Source organism: Salminus brasiliensis, chromosome 4 (genome assembly GCF_030463535.1).
Source record: "Salminus brasiliensis chromosome 4, fSalBra1.hap2, whole genome shotgun sequence".
In the NCBI taxonomy this organism is placed as follows: domain Eukaryota; kingdom Metazoa; phylum Chordata; class Actinopteri; order Characiformes; family Bryconidae; genus Salminus; species Salminus brasiliensis.
Genome location: NC_132881.1, coordinates 32176863 through 32200963, shown reverse-complemented (window position 1 = coordinate 32200963; position 24101 = coordinate 32176863). Strand labels below are relative to the sequence as shown.

General features: G+C 38.6%; 3 protein-coding genes across 4 annotated transcripts in view; 2 read left to right on the top strand and 1 right to left on the bottom strand.

The window, feature by feature from the left end:
* rps24 (ribosomal protein S24) overlaps positions 1-24101 on the top strand; it is a 42352-nt gene that overhangs the window by 12782 nt on the left and 5469 nt on the right. The window lies entirely within an intron of this gene.
* pald1b (phosphatase domain containing paladin 1b) lies at positions 12-20473 on the top strand. Of its 2 annotated transcripts, none has more exons than XM_072678026.1 (20): positions 12-2050; positions 4766-4963; positions 5204-5306; positions 5895-6074; positions 6198-6362; positions 6501-6661; positions 7886-7961; positions 9016-9167; positions 9394-9490; positions 9712-9816; positions 9945-10040; positions 10203-10337; positions 10516-10632; positions 10715-10894; positions 11254-11451; positions 11584-11724; positions 11900-11971; positions 12190-12330; positions 12926-13081; positions 13528-20473. In XM_072678026.1, the coding sequence occupies exons 2-20, from the start codon at positions 4779-4781 to the stop codon at positions 13675-13677; spliced, it is 2610 nt and encodes an 869-aa protein (XP_072534127.1). In that variant the 5' UTR covers positions 12-2050; positions 4766-4778; the 3' UTR covers positions 13678-20473. The 2 variants fall into 2 exon arrangements, with proteins under 2 accessions (XP_072534127.1, XP_072534126.1); XM_072678025.1 differs by lacking the exon at positions 12-2050 and adding an exon at positions 2090-4453.
* Positions 15027-23835, bottom strand: LOC140554730 (microsomal triglyceride transfer protein large subunit-like). Its single transcript, XM_072678028.1, has 18 exons — positions 23769-23835; positions 22507-22688; positions 21919-22038; positions 21287-21394; positions 21015-21131; positions 20786-20925; positions 19967-20120; positions 19446-19597; positions 19180-19348; positions 18979-19086; positions 17999-18208; positions 17591-17802; positions 17276-17373; positions 17013-17134; positions 16581-16808; positions 16343-16467; positions 16068-16238; positions 15027-15162 (listed from the first exon to the last, which is right to left on the bottom strand). The coding sequence occupies exons 1-18, from the start codon at positions 23833-23835 to the stop codon at positions 15027-15029; spliced, it is 2619 nt and encodes an 872-aa protein (XP_072534129.1).

Here is a 24101-nt window from a genome sequence, read left to right as displayed (position 1 = left end):
CCACACATTCCCCATCAGAGACAAGGCTATGCCTGGATAGGGGCCTTTCTGGTTTAAAAGTGTTAGCATTATTGCATATACAGACTGACACAAAAAGGTTTTTTTCTTATCTTTTCTAAATTTGAGACCCTGCGAAATTGACTTAATTTAAATGAAACGCCAATGCCAGTGGACACTATTACAGCAAAGTCAATAAAGTTCCTTAAATAAAAAAGTGTACATTCTTTTCCACTGTTCCTAAGCATAAGGGATTGGTTACCTTAAATAACCACTAGATGGAGTGATGGACAGCAAAGCCAGTACTAAAGTCCACCATTGTGAGATTACCATTATAATCTCTTAAACTGTATTTGTGAAGCAATTTGACCAACTCTAGTACAAAAGCTCTAAAACACTATTTGGACAAAAGTATTAAGACACCTGCATATTTATGTTTTTTTTTTCTTCTGAAATCAAGGGTATTAAAAAGACATTAATCAGCTTTTGTTGGAGTAACTGCCTCTGCTGTCCAGGGAAGGCTTTCTATTAGATTTTGGAACATTACTGTGAGGATTTGATTGCATTCCATGAAGAGAGCCTTGGTGAGGTCAGGATGTTGAATGATTACTACCTCACTTCATCCCCAACTCATTCCAAAACTATTGGATAGAGCACCATTCATCACTCTAGAGAACACAGTTGCACTGCTCCACAGCTCAATTCTGGGGGCCGTATACCCCGCTTGCCTGGAATTAGGCATGGTGCCAATAGGTTTGTTTAACAGCTTCAGAGTCCTCTTCCTCTAGACAAGCCGTGTGCATTTGTGCATCTGTGTCAGCAATGGCTGAATGCATTCATTAGAAGGGCTGGCCACAAACATTTGGACATGTAGTGTATGTTAACTTTATGTCCAAATTGGGAAAACGAGAGACAGTAAGCCCTTCTGGAGCTTTTAAACTTCGTCCTAGAGGAGCTAGAGGAGATTAGTATTGATGAAACTACAGTATATGAAGGACTCTCGAGGAGTGCTTGGTTGCTTGGAAACCCATGGCAACACACTGTCCATGGCACACCAGCAGGCAGTTCAAGCTGAGGGTGCTCTTTATCAACGCTGTGAAAGGCGCCACCTCTTAAAAAGACTTTATTTAACTGAGACAAAAACCTCTGAAAGATACTGGCAGTAAAACTACAGGCTTTTGTCCAGCAGCACAAAAGTGACATTAGCACAACTTTCCATTCACTAACCCAAGAACCAACAGTGATTGTTTTGCACAGCATTTAGTTGTTTACTTAATCACTAGTTCTGCTTTGGGATAAGGCTGGAATAGTAGTTATTACCCAGTTTTTATAGTTGTTTGGTTGAGTATTGCAAGGATATTGTGAACGTAACCCCTCCTTATTACTTGTATGTGCCTCTCAATCAAAGAAGATCCATCAGTGCTCTATCTGGTAGCTCATAATTTGATTCGGTAGCTCTGCTCAGCTTCGCAGTGCTGCCCATCAAGCACTGTCTCCTACAGTTCTATGCTTTTGATGAATGGTGGCAAGCTGAGTCATCTCTTAGTCATCGAACAGCACTGACAGCTTGGTTTTCTGTGGTATAAGAGCCCTTTAATGCAACTTCGCTGTAAACTCTCTCTCCACTCTTTATGTTCCCACATGAAAGTGTGTGCTTGGGTGGGCGCTATGTTTCCAAGAGATGGAGCTTCTGATTGGTCTGGGCCTGGACAAGAGTCCACCCCCACATCTTCCTCTCTCATATCAGCACTCTTTGTGAGTTGAGAGGCAGGCCGGATAAGTGCCCACTCCCCCCTTGTGTGTCTCTCTCTCTGCTCTTTCCTCTCTCTGTGTAAACTAACCTTGGCCACACCACTAGAGGATGTTGGGCCTGGTAATCTTAGGCTACTCAGAAGCGCTCACACCTGACTGCACAGCTAAGGACCAGTGAGGGCCAGGGGGGGGGGTTGACTTGAGATGCAAGGCACCTTGAACTGGATTATTTGTGTACTTCATTCTGCTGCGCAGGCCAGCAAGGAGGACCGTATGGGCATTTGAGTGAATAAGTGATAAGGTGAGAAATCTGCTTTATAATATTGACTTTTCTTGATGGACAGACAAATACTACTGCTACATTGCATTTACATTTATGGCATTTAGCTGACACTCTTATCCAGAGCGACTTACAAGGTTACTGGTATTACAGAGGTGGGCCAATGTAGTGTTAGGAGTCTTGCCCAAGGACTCTTATTGGTGTAGCGCAGCATAGTCACCCAGACCGGGAATTGAACCCCAGTCTCCCGCGTGGTGTGGTGGTAGCTCACTGGCAGGTAGTGGTGTTATCTGTTGCGCCACACTAACCGCACATTGTCTTGTGTTTAGCAGTTTTGAGTAATTCACTGTGGGGCATTAGTTGTGGGAAATGGCGCTCAAATATGGCTGTTATTAAGAAGTGTAAGGCCTTGGCATTAGCAGTGTTGCAATATGAGATGATGTGTTATCAACAGTTCAGATGCACTGTATGGGCATGAGTATTGGGACACTTGCTCATTCATTGTTTTTTTCTGAAATCAAGGGTATTTAAAAAAGTATGTTTCTCTACTGTCTAAGAAAGGCCTTCTGCTAGATTGTGGAGCAATGCTATGAGGTTTGATTGCATTTAGCCCAAGAGCATTAGTGAGGTCAGAATGTTAGGACTTTCTAATCCATTCCAAAAGCACTGGATGGAGCACCATCATTCCTGAGAACACAGTTCCGCTGCTCCACAGCTCAATGCTGGGATGCATTATACCCCTCTAGCCCACTCCTGGCATTAGGCATGGTGCCAATAGGTTTATGTTTATCTGCTCCAGAGAGTTCTTTTCTGTTGGCAGCACTTCTGTATAGGGACTAGACAAGCTGTATGTGTGTAACTTAAGTTAGCTGAATTCATTCATTAGAAGGGGTGTCCTCAAACATTTGGACAAATGGTATATAAATACAACTGTTTAGGAACACTTTACAGTGCATGCTGACAGCACCTTTTAATGTGGACCAGTGTGCCATGGCTTGCACTGCTCCACATGTTTGAAAGTAGGAAGCAGATGTTTAATTGCACCCATCATGTGGTTAACAGCTTGCTCAGGAGGCTGATCTGTCCTGATGAAGTAATCTGTGATCTGCTTCTATTCTCTAAGAACAACTGAATGTTGTAAAATCCGCTACAACAGTATACCTACATATCTACAAATCCTTGCTGTCAAAGCATTTGATCTACTGTTGTGACTTACAGACGAGGAAAAAGACACATTTGAATTTACAGTATTATAAAAATCGAATGATTCCAAGCGATTTAAGACCATATACACAGTAATATCAGAATATCATGACCACCCTTGGTTTGAAATGAACTCGGCCCATTATATCAGCTCCACTTAACATATAGGGACACTTTGTAGTTCTATAATTACAGGCTGTAGTCCATCTAAGGTTAAGAGATTTTGACTTGACCTTTCTACTGATCACAGACGCATGCTTGAGTTTGGCTGAACACTGGGAGACTGGGACACTGGGACACTGGGACATGAAATTATTCTCATGTTCTCCATAATTTTTTTTGAATAAGGATATGTCAATCACTACCACCCCCTCCCCCTGGCCTGCCCCCCAAAGCTCTCTGGTGCTCATATCCTTCCTCCTATCTGTGTGACATCGAACAAAAGCATCCTGGGGCTTTTCCTGGCCATATTTAGAGATTTTCGTCTTTGCTTTTTTTTCTTCTTCTTCACCGTGACACAACAGGAATTTGAATCAAGGCCCTTGAAAAGGTCAGCATTTCTCTTGATGCCAGGGATACAATCTCCAAGCCTGAAATACTCCAGTCAACTGAAATGATATTCTCTGGGGCAAACAATTTGTTGGCCTTATAACATATGTGGAAAAGCTTTATCACATGACCAGCTCTATCACCTAAATTAGTCCCAGGTAATCTTTGGCAATATCTGTTATATGTGCTTCATGTCTAAGGCCATGACCAGTTACTTTAGTTCTGTATAAACACAAAAATGTATTTCGTTCTGGACGTCTCTTTCAACTTGTTTCTGGCACTGAGTGATGTTTGAGTGATGGTGTGTGAGAGTTTGTGTTCTGGGTCTGCCCCATAAGGGAGGCTGTCCTGTGAATGTCTGGAGCCGCCCACCCAGCCGTCTGGCTGCCAGATGTACAGTATTTCTTCCGTGCCCCCTCTAGGGCTGCTATTTCAGCTCTGCCACTGTGAGAAAAGAACCAGAAAGCCAAATGACTCAAGAGCAGAAGCCTTTTGTCTTTGCTGTTCAGAAACTTAAGTTTGCTATGTTTAGAAGAAAGTGCTAACAGCAGAGAACTTCAAGAAATCTGTTCTGACTGGATCAAATCTCAGCTTTCACAAAACCTCGAAGATGTCTGAAACAAAGAAGCAAAGAGCAAAGGATATGAGCACAAGCAGCACAGCTGTTCGACCGTGAGACGTTTCTCTTTAAGATCAAGCAGTAGCTGGAATGATATGGAAAAGAATGTAGTCTTTTTATGTAAATCCTCATATAAACAATGTCTTGATTGTGGTTGCATGGCATGCAGACTGTAGACAGACGATTATTTCACTGTGAAAAGTTTGCTGTCTCACTGATTAAGAAATAGCCCTTAAGATTCTGTTTATTAATACGAGTCGTGAAGAGTATGTTTTTAAGTATTTCTTTTAAAAGGACACTAAAGTGTGTGGTGTTGTTCTCTCCAGTGAAAAAAAAAAAATCCTCAGTGTGTGGTCTCATTGCAGCTCGGCTCGGATTATGGGTACTACTGCCAGTGCAGGGTCCCAGCCTGCATTGGTGGCACCTACGCACCAAGTTGGTCACCAGGGTAACAGCATGGCTGAAGACAGAAGCTCTCTCAGCAGCTCTTTACAGGCCCTGAACATTCCTAACAGCAAAGCCAAGTCCATCATCACCAACAAGGTGGCCCCTGTGGTCATCACGTAAGTACTAATCTCAAAATTACTGCCCAATACGATGCTCTAATTCTGTCCGGGGTTTTCTGTGTTCCCTTGAATGTCATTCCCACATGTTACACTTTTACTGGGTCATGCATACAGCCACATAACTGAGCTGTCTAGTCAAAGGCTGTTCCACCCAGTCTGCCTTGGGACTAAATTAGCAAAAGCATGTAATATGCGGACATTTGTTGAACAGAGACTAAGTTAAGTGTCTTTGAGCAGGTACAACTGCAGAGAGGAGTTTCAAATTCATGATAGTGTCCTGTCAGCCAACTACACAGTGGGAAGAATATCTGATACGATGCCTGAGCATTACCTAGTGCTGGTAAGCATGTCTTAATGAAGCTAATAATAAAAAAACAAATGTTCTTAAATAATAAACTGTAGTTCACCATTTAGGCCTGTAGTAGTTTATTGTCATTGAATTGTTATGAACAGCTTTTTGATAAGCATGATTTGGTCTTCACTTTTTGCATATTACATTTCATCAGTCATATTGGACATAATATTTAAAACATAATTCTTATCGTAGCTGATTCAACTTTTATTATTATTTGTTTTACATGCAAAACCCCAAAATAGCACCAAAAACCATTGAATTGATTTTTTTTTAAAGACTGACCAGCATATTGTCTTAATTTTGCTCCGAAAAAAACATTGCATCTCCATTTTTAGCTGTTTGGGTCACTTTTTGACATAATGTCAAACTGGCTGTTGTCCTTTTTATTGCGTCCAAATTTTATGATGAATGAATAAATGAAAAAAAAGACTCAACATTGATTTTTAACATTGAGTCTCCTGTAAAGTGTCCATTAGTGATTTTAGATATACAAGGTGTTTGCGTGACAGTGACAATATGTCTTAAAGCATAGCTTATCACGCTCCCAATTTTTATATGTCTTTTATTGCCCAGGGCGAGTTTTTTATGGTTCAGGATGTGAACAGTAGAGCAGATGTCTTAAACACCACAGGAAGCTATGGGGCCCCAAACTTCCGCAAGGCCAAGGGAAACTACCCTCTCTATGGTATGGGCCAACCTAGCTTGAATGGCTTTAAGCAGGTCCTCCAGAGGCTGGAGAGTGAGGCCTATGAGGTCAGTGTCTAGGATTTAAACAAAGCTGGTATTAGTAATATAATACAGTATAAATACAGCCATGTGTGCTAATCTCAGCAGAATTGCCAAAACCCACCCTAATGAATTGTCTTATGCGTACAGGAGGTGATATTCGTGTGTGTGCGAGAAGAGCCGATTGTCTTTCTCCGTCTGGATAAAGACTTTATTCCATACACTCCCAGGAGGAAAGAGAACCTCCATGAGAACCTACTCCACCTAAAAAGAGGGGTCAGAGCAGAGCAGCTGGAGCTTTCCATCAGGAAGGAGGCAGGTCATAGAGTTTCCTACATGATGTGTGAAATATAGCTATCGTGTTGACCAACTCCATCAGACTAGATCTTCTCATTTCAGGACATTTCTAAAACAGTTTTGACTGACATTGCTCATTTTCCTTTCTTTTATCAGCTATGTGACCTTGCTAAGCTCAATGAGAACATCTTCTATGTTTATAATAACATTGAACACTTTAAAGATGAGCCACAGCATGTCAAGATTGTGTCTGAGGAAGATGTGCATGTGACTGAGGAGGTCTACAAAAGACCACTGTTCAGCTTGCCTTCTCACAGGTAACTTGTCATTCAAATAGGGATGTTAAACTAATTATACAGCATTTTCTTTATAACATTTTCAATATAATGGCACTATGTGTGTTTTTCTGTTTTGTAAATACAGTTGCTCTCAAACATATTCAACCCCCATTGCATATTTAATTGCAGAATTAAGAAACGTTCAGCAGTACAATAAACCAATCAAGCAAGAAATGAGAAACAAGTGGTTTCTCCAAATGTAACACAAAATGCCACTTTTAATTAATACCTTTATTCAACCCCTTCATGACAAGTGTATTTACTACTTAGTAGAGCACCCTTCTGACATCAGCTTCTGGCTCTGGCAGCGTTCCTGAGAAATCATAGCCCATTCCTCATTGGCAGTGGCCTCCAGTTCACTAATATTTATGGGTTTGTGTACTCCACTGCCTTCTTCAAACCCCACCATAGATTTTCAATGAGGTTCAAGTCAGGCAACTGTGACGGCCACTCCAGAATGTTTCAGAACGTCTTATGAAACCAAGCCTTGGTGGACTTTAAAATATGCTTGGGATAACTGGCCTGTTGGACGGTCCAGTGACGCCCAAGCTTCAGCTTCCTCACAGAAGGCGTGACGTTTTCTTCTAGGATTTCCTGATACTTGATTGAATCCATATTGTCCTCCACATGCTGCAGGTTTCCAGTGCCTGAGGATACAAAGCAGCCCCAGAGCATCACCGAGCCACTGCCATGCTTCATTGAAGGCAGGGTGTTATTTTTAGTATATCCCTCATTCTTTCTTCTCCCGACATACCACTGATACATACGCCTGAAAAGTTCCAGTATTGTTTCATCCCTTCACAAACGTCTGTGGAGTGATGAAACTGAACGTGAACTTTTTGGGTATGGGTATGGGTATGGGTATGGTCTGGATTGGCAGCTGAATATGCAGAAAACACTTGTTATATTAGTTGTGCTGAGGTATTTAAATTGCTCTTGTTTGATTGATTTGTTGCAAGCAGTTTGTACATTTTGCTATTAAACCTAACATGAGGGGTTGAATAATTTCGATTGCAACTGTAAGTACAGGGCAATGCACTGTTATAGTACTGACATTATAGACTGTTGAAATTATAATGTTAATTGGCTGTATGATACAGATGTTAAGCTTAGGCTGAAAACATATCCCTTTAATATATACCATTCTGTTCTATGATTTTTATTTTGACATACATTCAAGTAATTGTTCCTTTTTCCTTGAAGATATTACAGACTCCCACTTCCTATAGAGGGGGCACCATTAGAAGAGGATTTTGATGCCTTTGTAAATCTCCTCAGGGTAAGACTCAGATGCTACATTGTGATCATGTCTATTATTACTCTTCTTATTAAAAATACTCTTCAAAAAAGCACAGACCGACAGAAAGAAAACATTTGGCATTTAAACCACAACCTTGCTGCCATAAATATGACCAACTGCCCTGTCAGTACACCCACCAACAATGGTAAAATAGGCTATAGGCAATAAACCACTGTGCTATACATAGCTCATCAAAGCTACTTTGCATTAACATTATTAAATGCCAGCCTGCAAAAGTTAAATTAAAGGAAACATTTAGAAAGCAAAGTGCTTTTACAGTGTGGTTGCTTTGATTATTTACAATAAAAAACTCTTTCAGGATCTCATTAAGATGCTATATTAAGAGTGTATGTCAACTCTTCCAGATCTAATGTTCTTTTTCATTCGGATAATTGTTCATTTCAGGCTTTTCCACAACATTAGCTTGTATGGTTGTCAGCTAATCTGATAAATCATGTTATGTCACCCAGTGTTATATCAGGCTCTGGAAATGAAAATAACATGGACATGGATGCTAAACATTAACTCAAGACTTGTAGACTAATGTTTTCCAAGAACTGTGTTTGTCTGAACTGAGAAAGAGAATAATGTTGTCTTTCGTTAAACATAGAAGATGTGTATGTTGCCTGGTCTCTTAGGTTGATTTGAATAAAAATATGATGTAGTCATTCATTTCCCATCCAGTTGTGGGTTATTTATTTTAATATCACTTTACTTTGATGGGCCATTATAGATGCCTCATAAATGCTGACTTGACATTCAGCTGAATATGTAAATTTTTTGTCGATTGAATTTTAACCATGCACCTAATCTTAACCTAAACCTTAAATTTAATTCTAAATCTAACCCTAAACGGGTAAGGCTAAGGGTAGGGTTATGGTTAGGTGTAGGGTTACATTCAACATACCATAATTTACATTCTGTGTCTGTGATGTCTGTGAGAATAGTTATATTCCTATTAGAAATTAAGTTTCTTATGTCTCTTTTTAAACAAGCAGAAACTTACATATGACATCCTCTTACCCCTCTGAAGGAAAGCCCTGGCCTGTCAGTGTTGAGAGACGGCTCCAGGCCTTTGCCTGCACTGCTCTTCAGCTGCCAGGAGGGGGTGGGAAGAACCAACCTCGGCCTAATCCTGGGTGCATTAGTCTTACACCAACTGCAGAGGGCAGCATGTACATCCAAGTGAGGGATTTGTTTTGCAATAACAACTCTCAGGTCTAAAATACAGATATGTAATAGATATGCAAATATAATAACACACATATAAATATCTATGTCTAATGCATAAAAGCTTCTTTTAATTCTTGTTCAGTATGCTTTTGATTATATGTGACCAGATGTAGTTGGGATAGATATCATATGATAGGTTCTCATTTGAGAGGAAGAATGAATTATCTCTCCCTCACAGGGAAGAAGACACAGAAGAGGATAAGCATCAGCCAGAATTCCAAGTCATTCAGAATCTTATCTGTCGTCTTCCCCAAGGTCAACAAGTCCTTGACGAGGTTAGATTGTCGTAGCATTTTTAATCAAACAGCGGTACCACTGTACCATTATTGGTCAGCATCTTACCTAATATAGTATACCTAGTATAGATACAGTATGTGCAGTGTACATATGGTGTATGTACAGCAAACCTAAAACCATGCAAATGTAGAGCCGTTAATGTATGTGTGCTGTAACCATATTGTCCTAACGCTTGGTATTTTCTATCTTTTCAACACAGGTTGACAGAGCTATTGAAATGTGTTCGGAAATGCACAACATCAAAGATGCTATATATGAAAATAAGCGTAAAATGGAAGGTATTGCTGAGGACTATCAGATTCAAGTGAGTGTGTTTCGTATGACTTATGACGTACAGTAATATTCATTTGGTAGAAATAGTTTTGACTACAGATGTGTTTTCCCTCTAGTTTACTTTATATAATGTATTTCTGTTCGTTTATTGTTATACAGGGAAGCAGCACAAAGGGTTATTTCCTCCAAAGATCTGTGCAGAGCCTTGAGCGTTATTTCTACCTGATAGTGTTTAACGCTTACCTTCATGATCAGGTACTGTAATATACATTGTATCAGGATTAGGGAATGAGAAACTCACCTTGTTTCTTTTCATCCTTTTCTGCCGCCTTCTCTCGTTACCCACACTTTCTCACACACAATCATTTATTTATTTTATTCACTGTTACTGTCTCCATTTCTGTCTTTATATTTTAGTATCCACAGTTGTTCGCCCAGAGTTTCAGTCAGTGGATGTGTGAGAATGCATGGATCTACAGGCTCCTGGGCAGTATGGATCGATCTGAGCTCTCCGTTCCAGCCAGCCTGGTCACTGATGGAACAAGGATACTGGTGAGGCCTACATTCCTATCATCCATCGCTAAAACAATATATACATGCATTCTGTTTTAGATATTAGAAATTAGAAAGGAGCTCTTTACAGTTGATCAAAAATGTTCAGCTCAGAGTATGGAGCCCTGCTGTACTCACAACAGTGTTTACATATTCCAAAATTACTATTTTTGTATAGGTGTCTAGTGAATATTTGGTCCCAGACCTGCTTGGTACAACCAAGGAAATGAGAGTGGCCAACTTCAGACGGGTTCTTAAGATGGCTGTGTATGGAATGGCACAGCCAAGCTCTGAGGTAGAACATATTTTGCACTCTAAGGTCTTTTCCCAATGTTCTGTTGGGTAGGAAGCTATGAATATGCTGATTTCGATTTCAGGCTGTGTCTGTGGTACTGTCTTACCTTACGGATGAGAAACGGAAGCACTCCAGCATCCTGTGGGTCAATCTTCAAGAGGAACTTGTCGTGGAAGGAAATGGGCAGATGTTTACTCCTCGAGAGCCAGTTTGTGTGGAGCAGCCAATCCCAGTGTGTGTACAGAACCTGCAACAACTTGAGGTATTATTTCTGTTTATTTATTATTTTTATATTTATTTATGTCATATTCAACATAGCTTCACTGCTGGAAGGAGTTTAAATATCAAAACTGACCCCTGGAAATGCCTCATAAGATCAGTGGATAAGATATGATGGATGTATAGAGAGACATATTCATAAATACAGTGTATACATAAATAGATCAGTAGATGAAACAGGTGTATGTTATTGATCTAATTCGAAATGGAAAAAAATGATCAAAAGGCAAAGAGCTGCACAAGCAGTGTTTAAAAGGACTTGCCGATTTCATGTCACATTTCAATCCAGACCAAAATGGGAACCACACACAAGGTTTCGCAAAAATTAATACTGTCCCACAGATGCTGGAGGCGGCAATGAAGGAAGAAATTCTGAGGTGTGAGAAGTGGCTTGAGGTTACTATGGAGCAGGAGAAGCAGATGAGGATGCTGAAAAGCTGTTATACTCTTCAGGAGCTCTTTGAACAGCAGAAGACCATCCATCCAGGTCTCACCTACCATCGCATTCCTTTCTCTGACTGCTGTGCTCCGAATGAAGAGGTAAGTCAACACCCTGCTGACTTGTGCAGAACATGTACCAAAAACTGTCATTTTATTGATATAAAGTACATTTATGATGCTCTTGAACAAAATGTGATGTAGATGGTCTTGAGTATTGCTGCTGCCTCTTAGATATTTGACCAGCTTTTGGAGGCCATGAAGTCCACTCTTGCTGAGGATGCTGGCTCTGCGTTCATCTTCAACTGCAGTGATGGGAAAGATCGAACCACGTCTGCGATGGTCATCAGCACACTCACTTTGTGGCACTTTAATGTAGGTCATTTTGTCTTTAGTGAAAGGGTTACTGATCTATATCTTTACTAAGTGGGTTTTCACCTCCATGCCACTGACTAATATTGGGAACGCTCTAAAGCACTTGTGAAATACACCATATATTTCAGGACAGTCTCAGAATGACTAAAGTGACAGAATTATATACCATTTTCAGGGCTTTCCTGAATGTGGAGATGAGGAAATTGTAAGTGTTCCAGATGCAAAATACACCAAGGGCGAGTTTGAGGTATGTTGATACTTTGGGTTATTTTTTTTAGCTACTTTTTAACGTGCTCTGTATAGTTGGTTTAGTGCTGCAGTTTTTTGTGTTTGTGTGAGTGTTTGGGGAGATAATTTTCACAACCTGTTGTAAATTTAAGGTCTCCGGGTGGAATGTGGACCTACTGCCTTATGTCTACTGATAGTATTTGGAAACATGTCTTAGCACTGTATGTCTATGTTCAGGTGGTGATGCAGGTGGTCAGGCTGCTCCCTAATGGTTACCAAATGAAGAGAGAGGTTGACATGGCTCTTGACATTGTCAGTGAGACAATGACTCCCATGCATTACCATTTGCGGGAGATCATTATATGCTCATATAAACAGGTAGGTTTGAATGTGAATTTCAGGTTTAAGTATGGGTGTATTGGTGGTAGACAGTCTGTCTATGATAATGAGAGACTTTTCATTTATTAAAAATAATAAATAAAAATAATCTCTGTGCAGTGTTAGGATTCACTGATTTTCGTTTCGTTGCACGGCACTTTTAAGCTTTTCTTCTGTGGACACTGGTTTACGTAGCAACGTGTATTAAGTTATCTATCCCAACCATATCATAAACGAAGTCTGGTGATGAAGTGCTGCTCTTCAATGTTACAGTTTCAACACCAGATATTGTCCCGAACTAGGTTCTGCGTTTACCTGTGACCAAGCTTTTTAGATGTTGAAGGTCTTTTACTAGTGGGCCGGGTGTATGTACATTTTTGGGGCATAACAAAATATGCTAAGACGGTTACAGTTAAAAGAGCAGAGTTTGAGGTTAATGTTATACCACTTTCATGTTCTGGACTCTCATTATTCAAGTACGCCACATTTTTAAATAGTAAAATATTTACTTATATTCATGTTGATCAGCTTTGCAGAATGACCAGACTGTTCATTTTCTGTCTTTCTCATGAAGATGTGTTTTCTTTCTTCTCAGATCAAAACGGCTAAATCAGATGCTGAATCTCTGCAGTTACGGCTGAAGAGTTTACAGTACCTGGAGCGCTACATTTACCTCATCCTCTTCAACAGCTACCTCCACTTGGAGAAAAAAGACTCCTGGAGACGGCCCTTCAGCTTGTGGATGCATCAGGTACGAGCAGGTGCAATACTCAGTGTAGGAAAATAAAAGGGTTTACACATACACACACACACACACACACACACACACACACACACACACACACACACACACATACAGCATACATACAGTTTAGCAGTAATAAACTGATTTTAAGGTGTTGTTTTTTTCATTAACAAATACATAAAAACATGTGTGGTTGAGGACAATCCAAGGTAAGACTTGCCCCAAAGAACATGACAAATGAAAAAAAGTTGTTAATGATGCAATGGGGATTCTAAAACTTGGAGTCTGGAAAGGTTTTAAAGAGGATAAGAAATAATGACAGATGTAAGACCTTATATTTGTTATGGAACTTGCTGTAATATTTTTATCTTATCTGAAATCTAGGCGACAATTTTAGCTGCAGAAAGTACATTTTCATCGTGGTAATGAAACTTTTTTTTTTAATTCGGCAGGTGGCAGCCAAAGCTGGTATCTATGCCATCCTCAATCAGCTGGGCTTCCCTGAATTTGAAGCTCATACAGACTCTCCACTGGCCAGTCTGCGTTTTCGCTGGCAACAACGCAGTGCTCATTCGCTGCCTATCCGTGGAGACTTCATTTAATGGGACGGTAGAACTAGAGTACGACACAGGCATAGAACAGGGCTGATTCACTATTGATGATGCCATTTGTATTATTCACAATTCTATTTTCTAAACTTGTCAAACTGAATTTAATTTCCAAGAGTTTTAGTTTCAAATGTTTCCACTCAAATGCTTTTCTTTCCCTTTCCTATGCCAAACCAACACAGCTAAGATCTGTTTCCTACCTTTTATGCACTACACTGTTACTCTAATACTTTCTTTCTGTCAGTTTCTAATCTGTCTGTTCCTGCATGAGATTTGTTTAGTAGTCACCTGTCCTTCACAAACAAATACAGTCAAATACAGCAGCCCCCACCATGGAGAGAACATTTGTATTTAGAGAAAATGCTAATCACACACTGATTTACTGTAAATATAGTGGAGCTGTGTTGTTTTATAAAATAAGGCATGCTTCATGATTAAACAGGTTATGGATCCCTTTTAAATAATTGTATGTTTGGCCCAGGGAAGGTAACAGTTGAGCTTACCAGCTAACCAGCTTGATATTATTGGAAGTGGATAAATTAGATGGATTCATTTTTCTACACAAAATTGACACTTAATCATCACATTTTAGTGACACACATTTTGTGTCCAGTTCTTTCTATTGTCGTTTTCATCATGTCATGTGATTTTATTCTTAGTTATACAAAAGGAGAACTAAAGTCCTGCTAATTATTGAACTTATGTTTATAAATTTATATGATTATACATTAGAATCCTAGCACTAAAATTTTTTTATTATAAATACCTGATTTGCATAATTTTGTTATGAATTGGTGTAATTTACATAGGTATGTCTATAAAAGGTGATATATTATTTTCAGCACAGAGCAGCACTACTAGTTCGTTATTACAGAATCCAGTATTTAATAGCATGTTCTGAACCACTAAACAATGTTAATTCATTGATGTGTTACTAAATGGTACCGCTATTCCACAAACAAGATCTGAGCATAACTAAATTATTTAACTGTGGCATGTGAGAGATTTATATTCATATAAATATAAAGTGAGACTTTATATTCAGAGGTTGGAGGAAAGAAAATACAGTGCTATGCACTTTGGTTAGTTACACAACATACCGCATCGTCTGCCGTACTGTACAGGGCAGCCAATATTTCAGCTCTGTAAAACTGATGCATTTATTTTTTTCTCATTTGTATGAATTGTACAGTCCTTCATTCATTATAATACTTATATCAATGACTCTCCAGAATGATGCTCTGATACCACTTGTTAATTATTCTAAACCCTGCCATGGCTAAAGATTGTGGAACTCTGGAAGACTTCTACATTTTGTTTCTTGATGTTGCTACACGTTACAGTTAAAGGAGGTTTCTACACATCTTTAAATTGTCCCTGTGGAGAGCTGCCTCTTCTCCTGGAATTGTCCATTTCCGTTTTCTTTGTTGAGCAATTTTATTTCTGTTCTGGACGGATACTCGCGTCGATGTTCTCTCTCTGGAGAGGAAAATCAAAACAGTTTTTTTTAAATAATGAGCTTAGCAATCTTTTCCTGCAGCACATCTCTGTAGTCTTGATATTCTGTCCCTCTGACTACAGTATTCAACTATGAACTAAATATTCATATTTTTATTACATTACAGTGTTTGTGTTTGGAATTCCTGTTATGTCCCATTACATGTCAGTGTACTCGATTATGACGTGCAGTTACAGGTTATCTGTGTAGTGTTTTTGTAGGTGCACACAGATTGCCAAGCATTTATAAGGTTTCATGTAACACATGCTAGTATTTAAACTTGTTGATGTTCTTAGTAAACTGTCACTGTAATAACAGCACCATTTTAACAGGAGAAAGGAGGACCATTAATATCTGTTAATATCATTTCTATTGGTATGAATGTTTTTTTCTCAGTGTAAATAGCACCTGCCACTATTAAATGTTATCATATTAGTTTGATAGTAGTACTTAATATACAGTCAAGCCGGAAAGTCTGCACACCCCTTTTACCTTCACCACGTTTTATTGCGTTACATATTCATTCTACGATAGACTGAGTTCATCAGTGGAAACAACATGCACATAAGTTCCCTTTTGGGTGTCATTTCAAAGGGTGCCCACCCTTGTGTACATCTGATATTTTCAATTTAGATTTTTAATAAATCAGCCAAAAAGTCTGAAACCTGTTTAACTTTGTGGGGTCATTTTGGGCTATTTTCTGTAGAATCCTGTGACAAAAATATACTCTATTAAATATAAAAACACAGGGAAAGATGAAAGGGATATGCAGGCTTTCTGTCTTGACTGTGCATGCATATTGTAATAATATGAGCAATAATACTAAAATAATTTAATTTAACAATGAATTTCAGTTCTTTGAGTCTTTCATTTTGTGCTGTTATACCTGTAAAGGAGAGGCTCTCTGATGAGCTGCAGACAGTATTGCACAGGTATGTGGGAGAAGTTAACAGTGGTGACAAAGCTGATGGAAGAATTCATCTCGGCCACAGTCTCAGCTGTAGTCCTCAAAAATAGAGCATCTGCTTCTGCTCTGGCACTGACAACTATTGAGAAACTGAGAAAAGACATCAGAATTTTATTTATAGGAATATGAGTCAATGATAAAGTAGATTAGCTTTCTAGATTCTAACTTCGCATCATAAGCACAATTCCACTTACTCATTACTAACAGAGCTTTTTGATTCCTGGCTGAATAAACTAAACTCCAAATCAGCGGACACATCAACAGAAAGACCTCCATGAAAGAAAACTTGAGCTTGAAGTCCAGACTGTAGAATTACACTCTGTCCAAGGCAAAACAAAGCAATTCTGTGATGGGTTATAGGATCTTCCTTTGATTAAATAAGACAAGTCAACTAAACAATGGCTAAAAATACCTGGATATTCAATGGTTTACCTGTCTCTGATTGACAACTAGAATATTTCCAGAGAGAATGTTCAGTGGTCCATCGGGTGCTGAGAAATACTTGCTCATTAAGTCACCATAACCTTGGAAAAAGATGATGGGTTGAATCTGCACACCCAGAAACATGGCTGACATCCCTGCCATTAGCTCTTCTTCCTCTGCTTCCTCAATTGGCTCAGTCGCTAACAGTGAATCAATACCACCCAGTTCTAAAGAAACCTGAGGACAGAGAGAGTAAGTTAATCTGCGTTCTGTACGTCTCTTTAAATAGTCCTCACTAGGTTACGTATTGGTTGCAGTTAAAAGATTAATAGACCAGATTTTAAAAACTCAACAGCAAAAGAAGTTGCAAAAACATATACATGGAATGTTTTTTACTGACATATTAGGTAGTGAATGTGAACACGGCCATGGACATTATACCTGCAGTGAATGCAAACGCCCCCCTCTGCTCTGAGTAGCAAAGTGACTATTGCTTTGTTTTAGAGCTCCAGTGTCAGAAAAGAGAAAATCAAACTCATATGATGTAACTGTATCCTTTGTTTCTGTAGAGTTTAACATATCAGACAATTAAACAACATTAATCATAAAATAAAGTCATATTCAAAAACATTTCAATGTAACTACTATATCTGATAAACCAGAACCAGTAAGTTCAGTCTATCCAGGAAGAAAGCTTTTGATACCTGCCATCAGTCCAGCATATGATGATGAACAACCAACTCGTCCAAGATGAAAATAATTATTCAGTTTTGAATCATTCAAGACATTAAGAATTACATTCCTGAGAACAGAGATAGTTTGGGCAACAATGTAAAGTTCCATTATTTATGTAGTTCAAACAGACTGATACACTAGAAAACTTGACTTAAAAAAATGAGAAAACATGGAAATAAGCATGATTTTATGAAAACATTGTAAATTGTAAAACTGTAAAATAAGACACCTGACAGTTGACCAATCCCTTCATACACTTTGTAATGATTCAGTATTGTTTTTACCTGGCTGGGTGGTCAGACTGCAGCAAACTCATAACTTTGGCAGTAAGAAACTTGGAGATCTCAGGTTTTTCCTTTGCTATTCTTAGGATCACTTCTCTAACATCTGTGTACAGTGGCTCATGAATGAGCAGTAGCTGAGCAGCAGCCAATCGGACAGCAGCAGAAAAAGACTTCTTCCTTTGTGTAAAGATGTCTCTGACACGCTCCTTAACCTGATGAGAGAAAATACAGCACAGAGCAGTACTTAGAGGTTTAAAAAACTCCCTCTTGTAAAATGGCCCTTCTGCCTTTTCACCCCTACTAAATTAATGTTGATGTAATCAACAAAGATATGTATAGTTTGGGCATGACCACACAAAACATATCTGCTCTGATTATTTTACTCCACACAGGGAATGTTTACTGTACCTCATTTGTGATATATTGAGATGGAAGCCCCTGCAAGGCTGAGAGTACAATGTTTGACAGTGATTTAGACTGATCGATATACTGGAGAAGGATAGGGATTGTCTCTGGAAGAAAGGCACTTTTTAGGGCCAGCAGGTGTGACTTTATGTCCGCTTCGTCTTTGAATGCACTCAAACCTTTGAGAATAAGCCTCAAAGCATCACTGACGTCCTTGAAAGACAAAATACAGAAAAAATAGCAAAAAGGTTGTGTAGACTATTTGCTGATTTCTCATTTAAAATACATACAGAATAACACTGAAATATGGTACAAAAAAAAAAACGAAGTATGTTTCTTGGTTCATTCGTCATAATTTACTCACAGCATGTGAAGAAGGATTTTGTTAATAGTATAAAATGGCAGAAACAAGAGGGTGTTGATATTACAGTGGCTGTGACCAAATAGGCTCCCTATTTCCGTCTTGGGGCACTAATGAGTTTTTTCTCAGAGTGTCCGAATTTTAACATTGAATTTTGAGGGCACTACAATCCCTCACAGTGCACTCGTAATTTCTAGTAAACATCAGCTCAGCTGATCAGAATGAAATGGAGCTGACGACATTTGCTCATATAAGCAAATGATAGTTATGAGCCACTGAATTCTGTGAATTTCACATATTTTCCCCATGCAGTTCGTTAATGGGAGGCTTATGTTTCTACACAACATAACAGTCAAATATTATTCCATGAACAGCACAACGCTTTTACTGATTCAGAGCTTTAAACACGGCTCAGCCACACGTGTTTGTTTTATGCGAGTGGTACTGACGCATGATGATGAGGTGTGTTTTTTTAAGCTACTTAGTGAACTTACTAGTCTCTGTCTATATAGTGCAATATTAATGAAGAAAAAGGTATCCATTTCAGTCACAGCCAAGAACAATAAATACAGAAAAATATAGACACAGAAATGTAAAAAAAAAAAAAAAAAAAACATTTTACCTGCAGGTGGCACATGTTTGCAGAACACATTTTCCTTATCACTGTCCCTAAAACAATTAGAGCGATTTCCCGTGTCTGGCGCTTTATTGATGTCTGAGAAAGAATAGTCTGCAACACAGACAACAATAATGTAAACAATAATGAAAAGTTGCTCAATGCAAATTAAAGGTAAATATGATTTCGAAAAAATCTCTAACTCACAGTGACAACACTGATCAAATGAGGGGATGGCTGAGAAGAGAATGCGCATGCATAGAGGAATTTTTCCAGCAGTGGGGCTTTCTTAGGGTCTGCAATGTCTATATATGAAACAACAGCATCCAGTGCAGCAGGTGTAGAGGCTGCTGCAGCAGCATCTATTAGAACAGAACTAAACCAACAGCAGGAGGAAAAAAGGAGCATTCTCAATAACCATGAAAGACACATGACAGTGGCACACAGGCTCAATTTAAGCAGCTACTACTTACACTAATGTGTTGTCAGACTTTTTCAAAATATCGCGGATTTCATTCATCTTCATAGGCCGCAGGGATTCTGACAGCTGGAGGAACACCTCTGTTGTACTTGATTGCAGCTTGTTCACTCCATTTGCTTTCAAATGATCAAGCAGCTTAGAAATCTGAAAGAATTACAAAAGAAGATGACCCATCACTGATATCACACCAATACACTACACATTTCAACAGATTGTAATAATACTTTTAACACTTTCTTTTATGTTTATTCTCATTCAGTAGACCTATTGTTGAGATCCATTATGCCAGGTATGACACGCACTACAATTAAGGCCTAATAGAAAGTTTAACCCTGTCATCGTCTAAAGAATTTAGTGCTTTTTAAGAGCATTACAGTACAATAGCTTCATTAAGAATACAGGAGTATTTGCAGCTAAAAATGAGCAGAATCCATTACCAGGAGGTAAGATATCAAATTTCAAATAAGAGCATTATAGTGGGTAGGGATTTTCTCTTAAGCTATTGTAACTTACTGGGTATCCACTGAAAGCAGACTGTCTGACAGCAGGTAAAGCATGAATTGTATGATTCACATGGCTCCCCTTGAAAGAAGCGAGTACCTCCTGTAGCTCTCCCTGGGCCTCCTCATTAGCACCAGATTTTGTTGATAAGAGCCGCAGGAGCTGCCTAAAGTCAGAAGCACACATATCATGCTTCTCAATCTAAATAAAAATGATTTATACTCAATCATGATTCCACTTAACTACACCTGAATTAAAAGTATGTACAAATTCTGATTATGTCAAACCTGTAGATTTAACTGCTTTAAACTCAATATTGTAAAGAGAGAGTGTGTATAGAGTGTGTATAGTGTGTGCATAATGTATAGTATATATTGTATAATGTATAGTTTGATCTATGTATAATATGATCTAAAATATGTTCTTTTTTTGTATTACTGTGAGTGATGATGCACCTAAGTTTTTTACTCACCTTACACCTGTGTAATGTGATGTGACAATAAAAGTGATTTGATTTAATTGGACTTTCTTAAAGGGCCAATATGATGTAAAACTTGAATCTTTCTACTTTTATTAAAATATATGTGTGTGATGGATTATTCAAACACAGTTTACGTTTTAAAACCATTCACTTAGCAGTAAATATAGTCCAAACTAAATTACAGAAATAGCCTGATAATCTGATTTACACATTTACATAAATCCACCCATTCATCCTGAGCTTATAAGCATGTCGAGTGAGGTACAACACAAAACAGTCAATCAGAAAGAAATCATTTATATATATATCTAAGAGGCACCAACCTTTTCTTTATATTATTAATGAAATACCTTGAAGAAATATGGATTCCAACTGTGGTTTGTTCATCCAAAACCACTGAACGGAATTCCTGTGATGTTACTGATTTTATGTGGTTATCCTCTATGGTAAAAACTGCTTCAGACCAGCCGACATGGCTCACTCCTAAAATCTGAAACCACAGGGCATGAGGTACTTTTTAGCAAATTTCAGTTTAGAGCATCGGCCTGTAAAGTACAGTCTGAAGTACAGTATTCATACCTGGTCAGAGAACTTGTCATTAGTAATGCTGTTTTTACAGTTCTGATAGTTCTGCACTTTGATGATATCATCCTTCAAGGTGTGGTATGAAACCTGGCATCGTCCTGTTGCTCCGTCCTAAAATACAATGAGGAGAAAACTACATAAAGCACAACCTATGCACTGGAATGTGAAATGGGTTCTTGGGCCTTCCGTGATAGTGATACCTGTAATTATGAAGAACGTGATTAAATTTTTTGTGGTAAGGAAAATATCAAACGTTTTCAGCTTACTTCCATGATGACCCCATATGTAGCCTGGATCTGGAGCAGTGACACCAGTCCTTTTTTGAAGTTCAGACTGGTGGTGTTGTCCTTAGAAGTGTCAAAAAGTCCTTGAATCTAAATGGGTCCCAAAGATGTTACTTAATTTGTGAATGAAGATCAAGACATAATATACCATTCCTTTTATTAATAGCTGCATATACTTAATTAATAATAAACAAAATAACTTAGATTTTACAAATATACATTTTATTTTATGGAATTATGATAACAAGAAATTTAAGCATAATGGTATCTACCAAGTAGTTCTCAGTCAAGAAATAAAAATAATATGTAAAAATAAAACTAATTTCATTACATAGTCTTGATGATATGACGATATGAACCCTTTTTTAAAGCTGGAACAACTTTATGTAATTATATATATCATTCAATTATTGATTTTTTCAAGTGAAAATAATTCACTTTCTGCATAAACTTTCTGCCCCCCCCCCCCCCCCCTCCCTTCATATATCTCTTATTACCAATCTTTCATTGAGCAACATTAGTATTTTTGGTAAACTACTCCTTTAAATCATATCTCTAGTTTCAGAGGTGACTCTACCACCATACTTCATAAGTTTTCACATGAACAAATGTACCTTTCCAGAATGCATATGCACAATAACTGCTTCCTTGTAGTCCAAGCCGCCGTGCATCTCATCCACTGATAAGTGTTTGGTGGTGTCACTCAAATTGGAAGTAAGTTTTAGATCTTGAATCTGTGAGAAGTGGGTTACAGATACAAGACCAGAGACAGAAGATGCAACATTTATGAAAGCAATTCTTGTAGATGTGGAACTCCTTTGCTTACACATAACCAGATGAGATACAACAAAGCATTGCACTAATAACTTTACTTTACTACCTCACTGGACTCTATTTATTACACATTGCACAATTTGCACACTACCATCAATTATTTATTATTCTATGGTCTGTACTGTGTTGTGTTGTCTGTCCGCACTTGTTTGTTTGTGTTGCACTTGTGTCTTGTATGCACTGTCTATGTTGCACCATGGTCCTGGAGGAACGTTGTTTCGTTTCACTGTGTACTCTGTATGTAGTTGAAATGACAATAAAACCCACTTGACTTGACTTGACTTGACAAACAAAACACTTCAGAGTACATGTTCTCCATGTTTCAAACTGCAATGTATAGAGTGACTTTGTTAGCATTTAAAACCCACTTGTAAGTGTAGAAGCTGTTCCTCCTGGTTCTGAGGGTTCCTCCATAGCGAGCGGATCTGAATAACTGCTTCCACGTTGGCTGCAGTAATGTCTCCAAGATCCACAGAGATGGGAGCCACTGCCATGGATGTGCTGTACTCATATTCATAGAGAACTCCGGCATCAAAGTGGAGATTAAAGGCTATTGAAATAGCAACAGTGTTAGATGTAGAAATGTGTCCTTTAAAAGTAATATCCTGTTCATTCAAGAATTAAAGCAGCATTTTGTGAGAATTGACATTTCTTGCTCCTGGACTCCCCCTACAGTCGAGATGTGTAATTCATGCTTTGAGCAGCCACTGACACAGCATTCATTGACAAGCTGTCACTGAAAATAGGAAGCAGACCCCGTTCACACCTGGTCACTTCATGTGACTAGTATGTGGAGTGTATCCTGATAAGATTTAGCCACATGCATTTACACTGGGTAGTCAAAAGCGTCTTCAGTTAGTCAAACTTACTTATTGTGGAATGCACCTTGTAGAGACGGATGTGTTTACACTGCTATAACGTGGCTCAATGTGTCTCAGATCACCTCTTGAAGTGGTTTGAGGGATTGGATTTGTATCTATTTTAAATGAGGTGCATTTTTACCTGAATTTTCTCAAGATGCATGAAGCGACCAGATGTAAACTAGGGTCATAGAGTGATATTACAGGATTTTACACAAATATGATGTGCTACTCAGCATTATGCAGTTCCAACGAGAGCTGTTCTGTCTGCTTCTCCAGGGTTACATAAAGAATTTAGCAGCATGTTGAGCGACAAAGACAGATACCATTCTCTTCATTACAAGTCAGTTGAGCATGAAGATAATGTTGATCATCATGAGATATTATCATAGTATGCATTAGAAAAGGGAATGGTTCAATATAGAACCATGACGACTTACAGAACAATTTAAATACTTAAATAGTTCCTATTATGGATCCTAACCCCTTGAATATGTTTCTTTAAGTAAAAGAACCCCTTTCAATGCTATACAGAAGCCTTTCTTCAGAGTATACACTTTATAGCTTTAGCATAACTGACAAACAAACCGATGAATGAAAAAGTTTCGGAACCCTGCTCCCACAGTCCCCCAAACAGCATTTTCTTCTTAGAGAACCCCAATTTCACCCATTAAGACAATAAAACAAACCTAAACAACACGTTCTAGACGTATTTTAAATGTGCGTGAAATCAACACAGGAGAAATAATTCAGATAAATAAAAGCATTACCCTTTACACCGTCCCTAAATCCAGAAAGAAAAATGAGGCAAAAAGTCAAACACGCTGCAGGCTTCATGTTACCGTGCTGGACTTCCAGACCACACTGGCAGCATTACTAAGTCAATTTGACAAAGTCGAGGGTCAACAAAAACGTGGTTCAAGTGAAAAAGGAGATGATGCAATTCAGAAGCTGAGTATCAGCCAGATATCGCTTTCAGTGCAGAGAATAAAATATATTCCTCTCCCTAATGATTGGGGCATGTGAAGGGATTGCTTTGATCCAGTATGATCTCCTGACTTCATAAATCAGCCCACTTCTCTTCATAATAATCGAAAATTGGC

Coding starts and splice junctions, on each gene's coding strand:
- pald1b (XM_072678025.1), top strand. CDS start 4,392: ATGTCTGAAACAAAGAAGCAAAGAGCAAAGGATATGAGCACAAGCAGC. Junction 5,307..5,894: donor CTGAGCATTACCTAGTGCTG/GTAAGCATGTCT, acceptor TTTATTGCCCAG/GGCGAGTTTTTTATGGTTCA. Junction 10,338..10,515: donor CTGATGGAACAAGGATACTG/GTGAGGCCTACA, acceptor ATTTTTGTATAG/GTGTCTAGTGAATATTTGGT.
- LOC140554730 (XM_072678028.1), bottom strand. CDS start 23,835: ATGAAGCCTGCAGCGTGTTTGACTTTTTGCCTCATTTTTCTTTCTGGA. Junction 19,349..19,445: donor AAGTCTGACAACACATTAGT/GTAAGTAGTAGC, acceptor CTGTTGGTTTAG/TTCTGTTCTAATAGATGCTG. Junction 16,809..17,012: donor GGCGTTTGCATTCACTGCAG/GTATAATGTCCA, acceptor CTCTGTCCTCAG/GTTTCTTTAGAACTGGGTGG.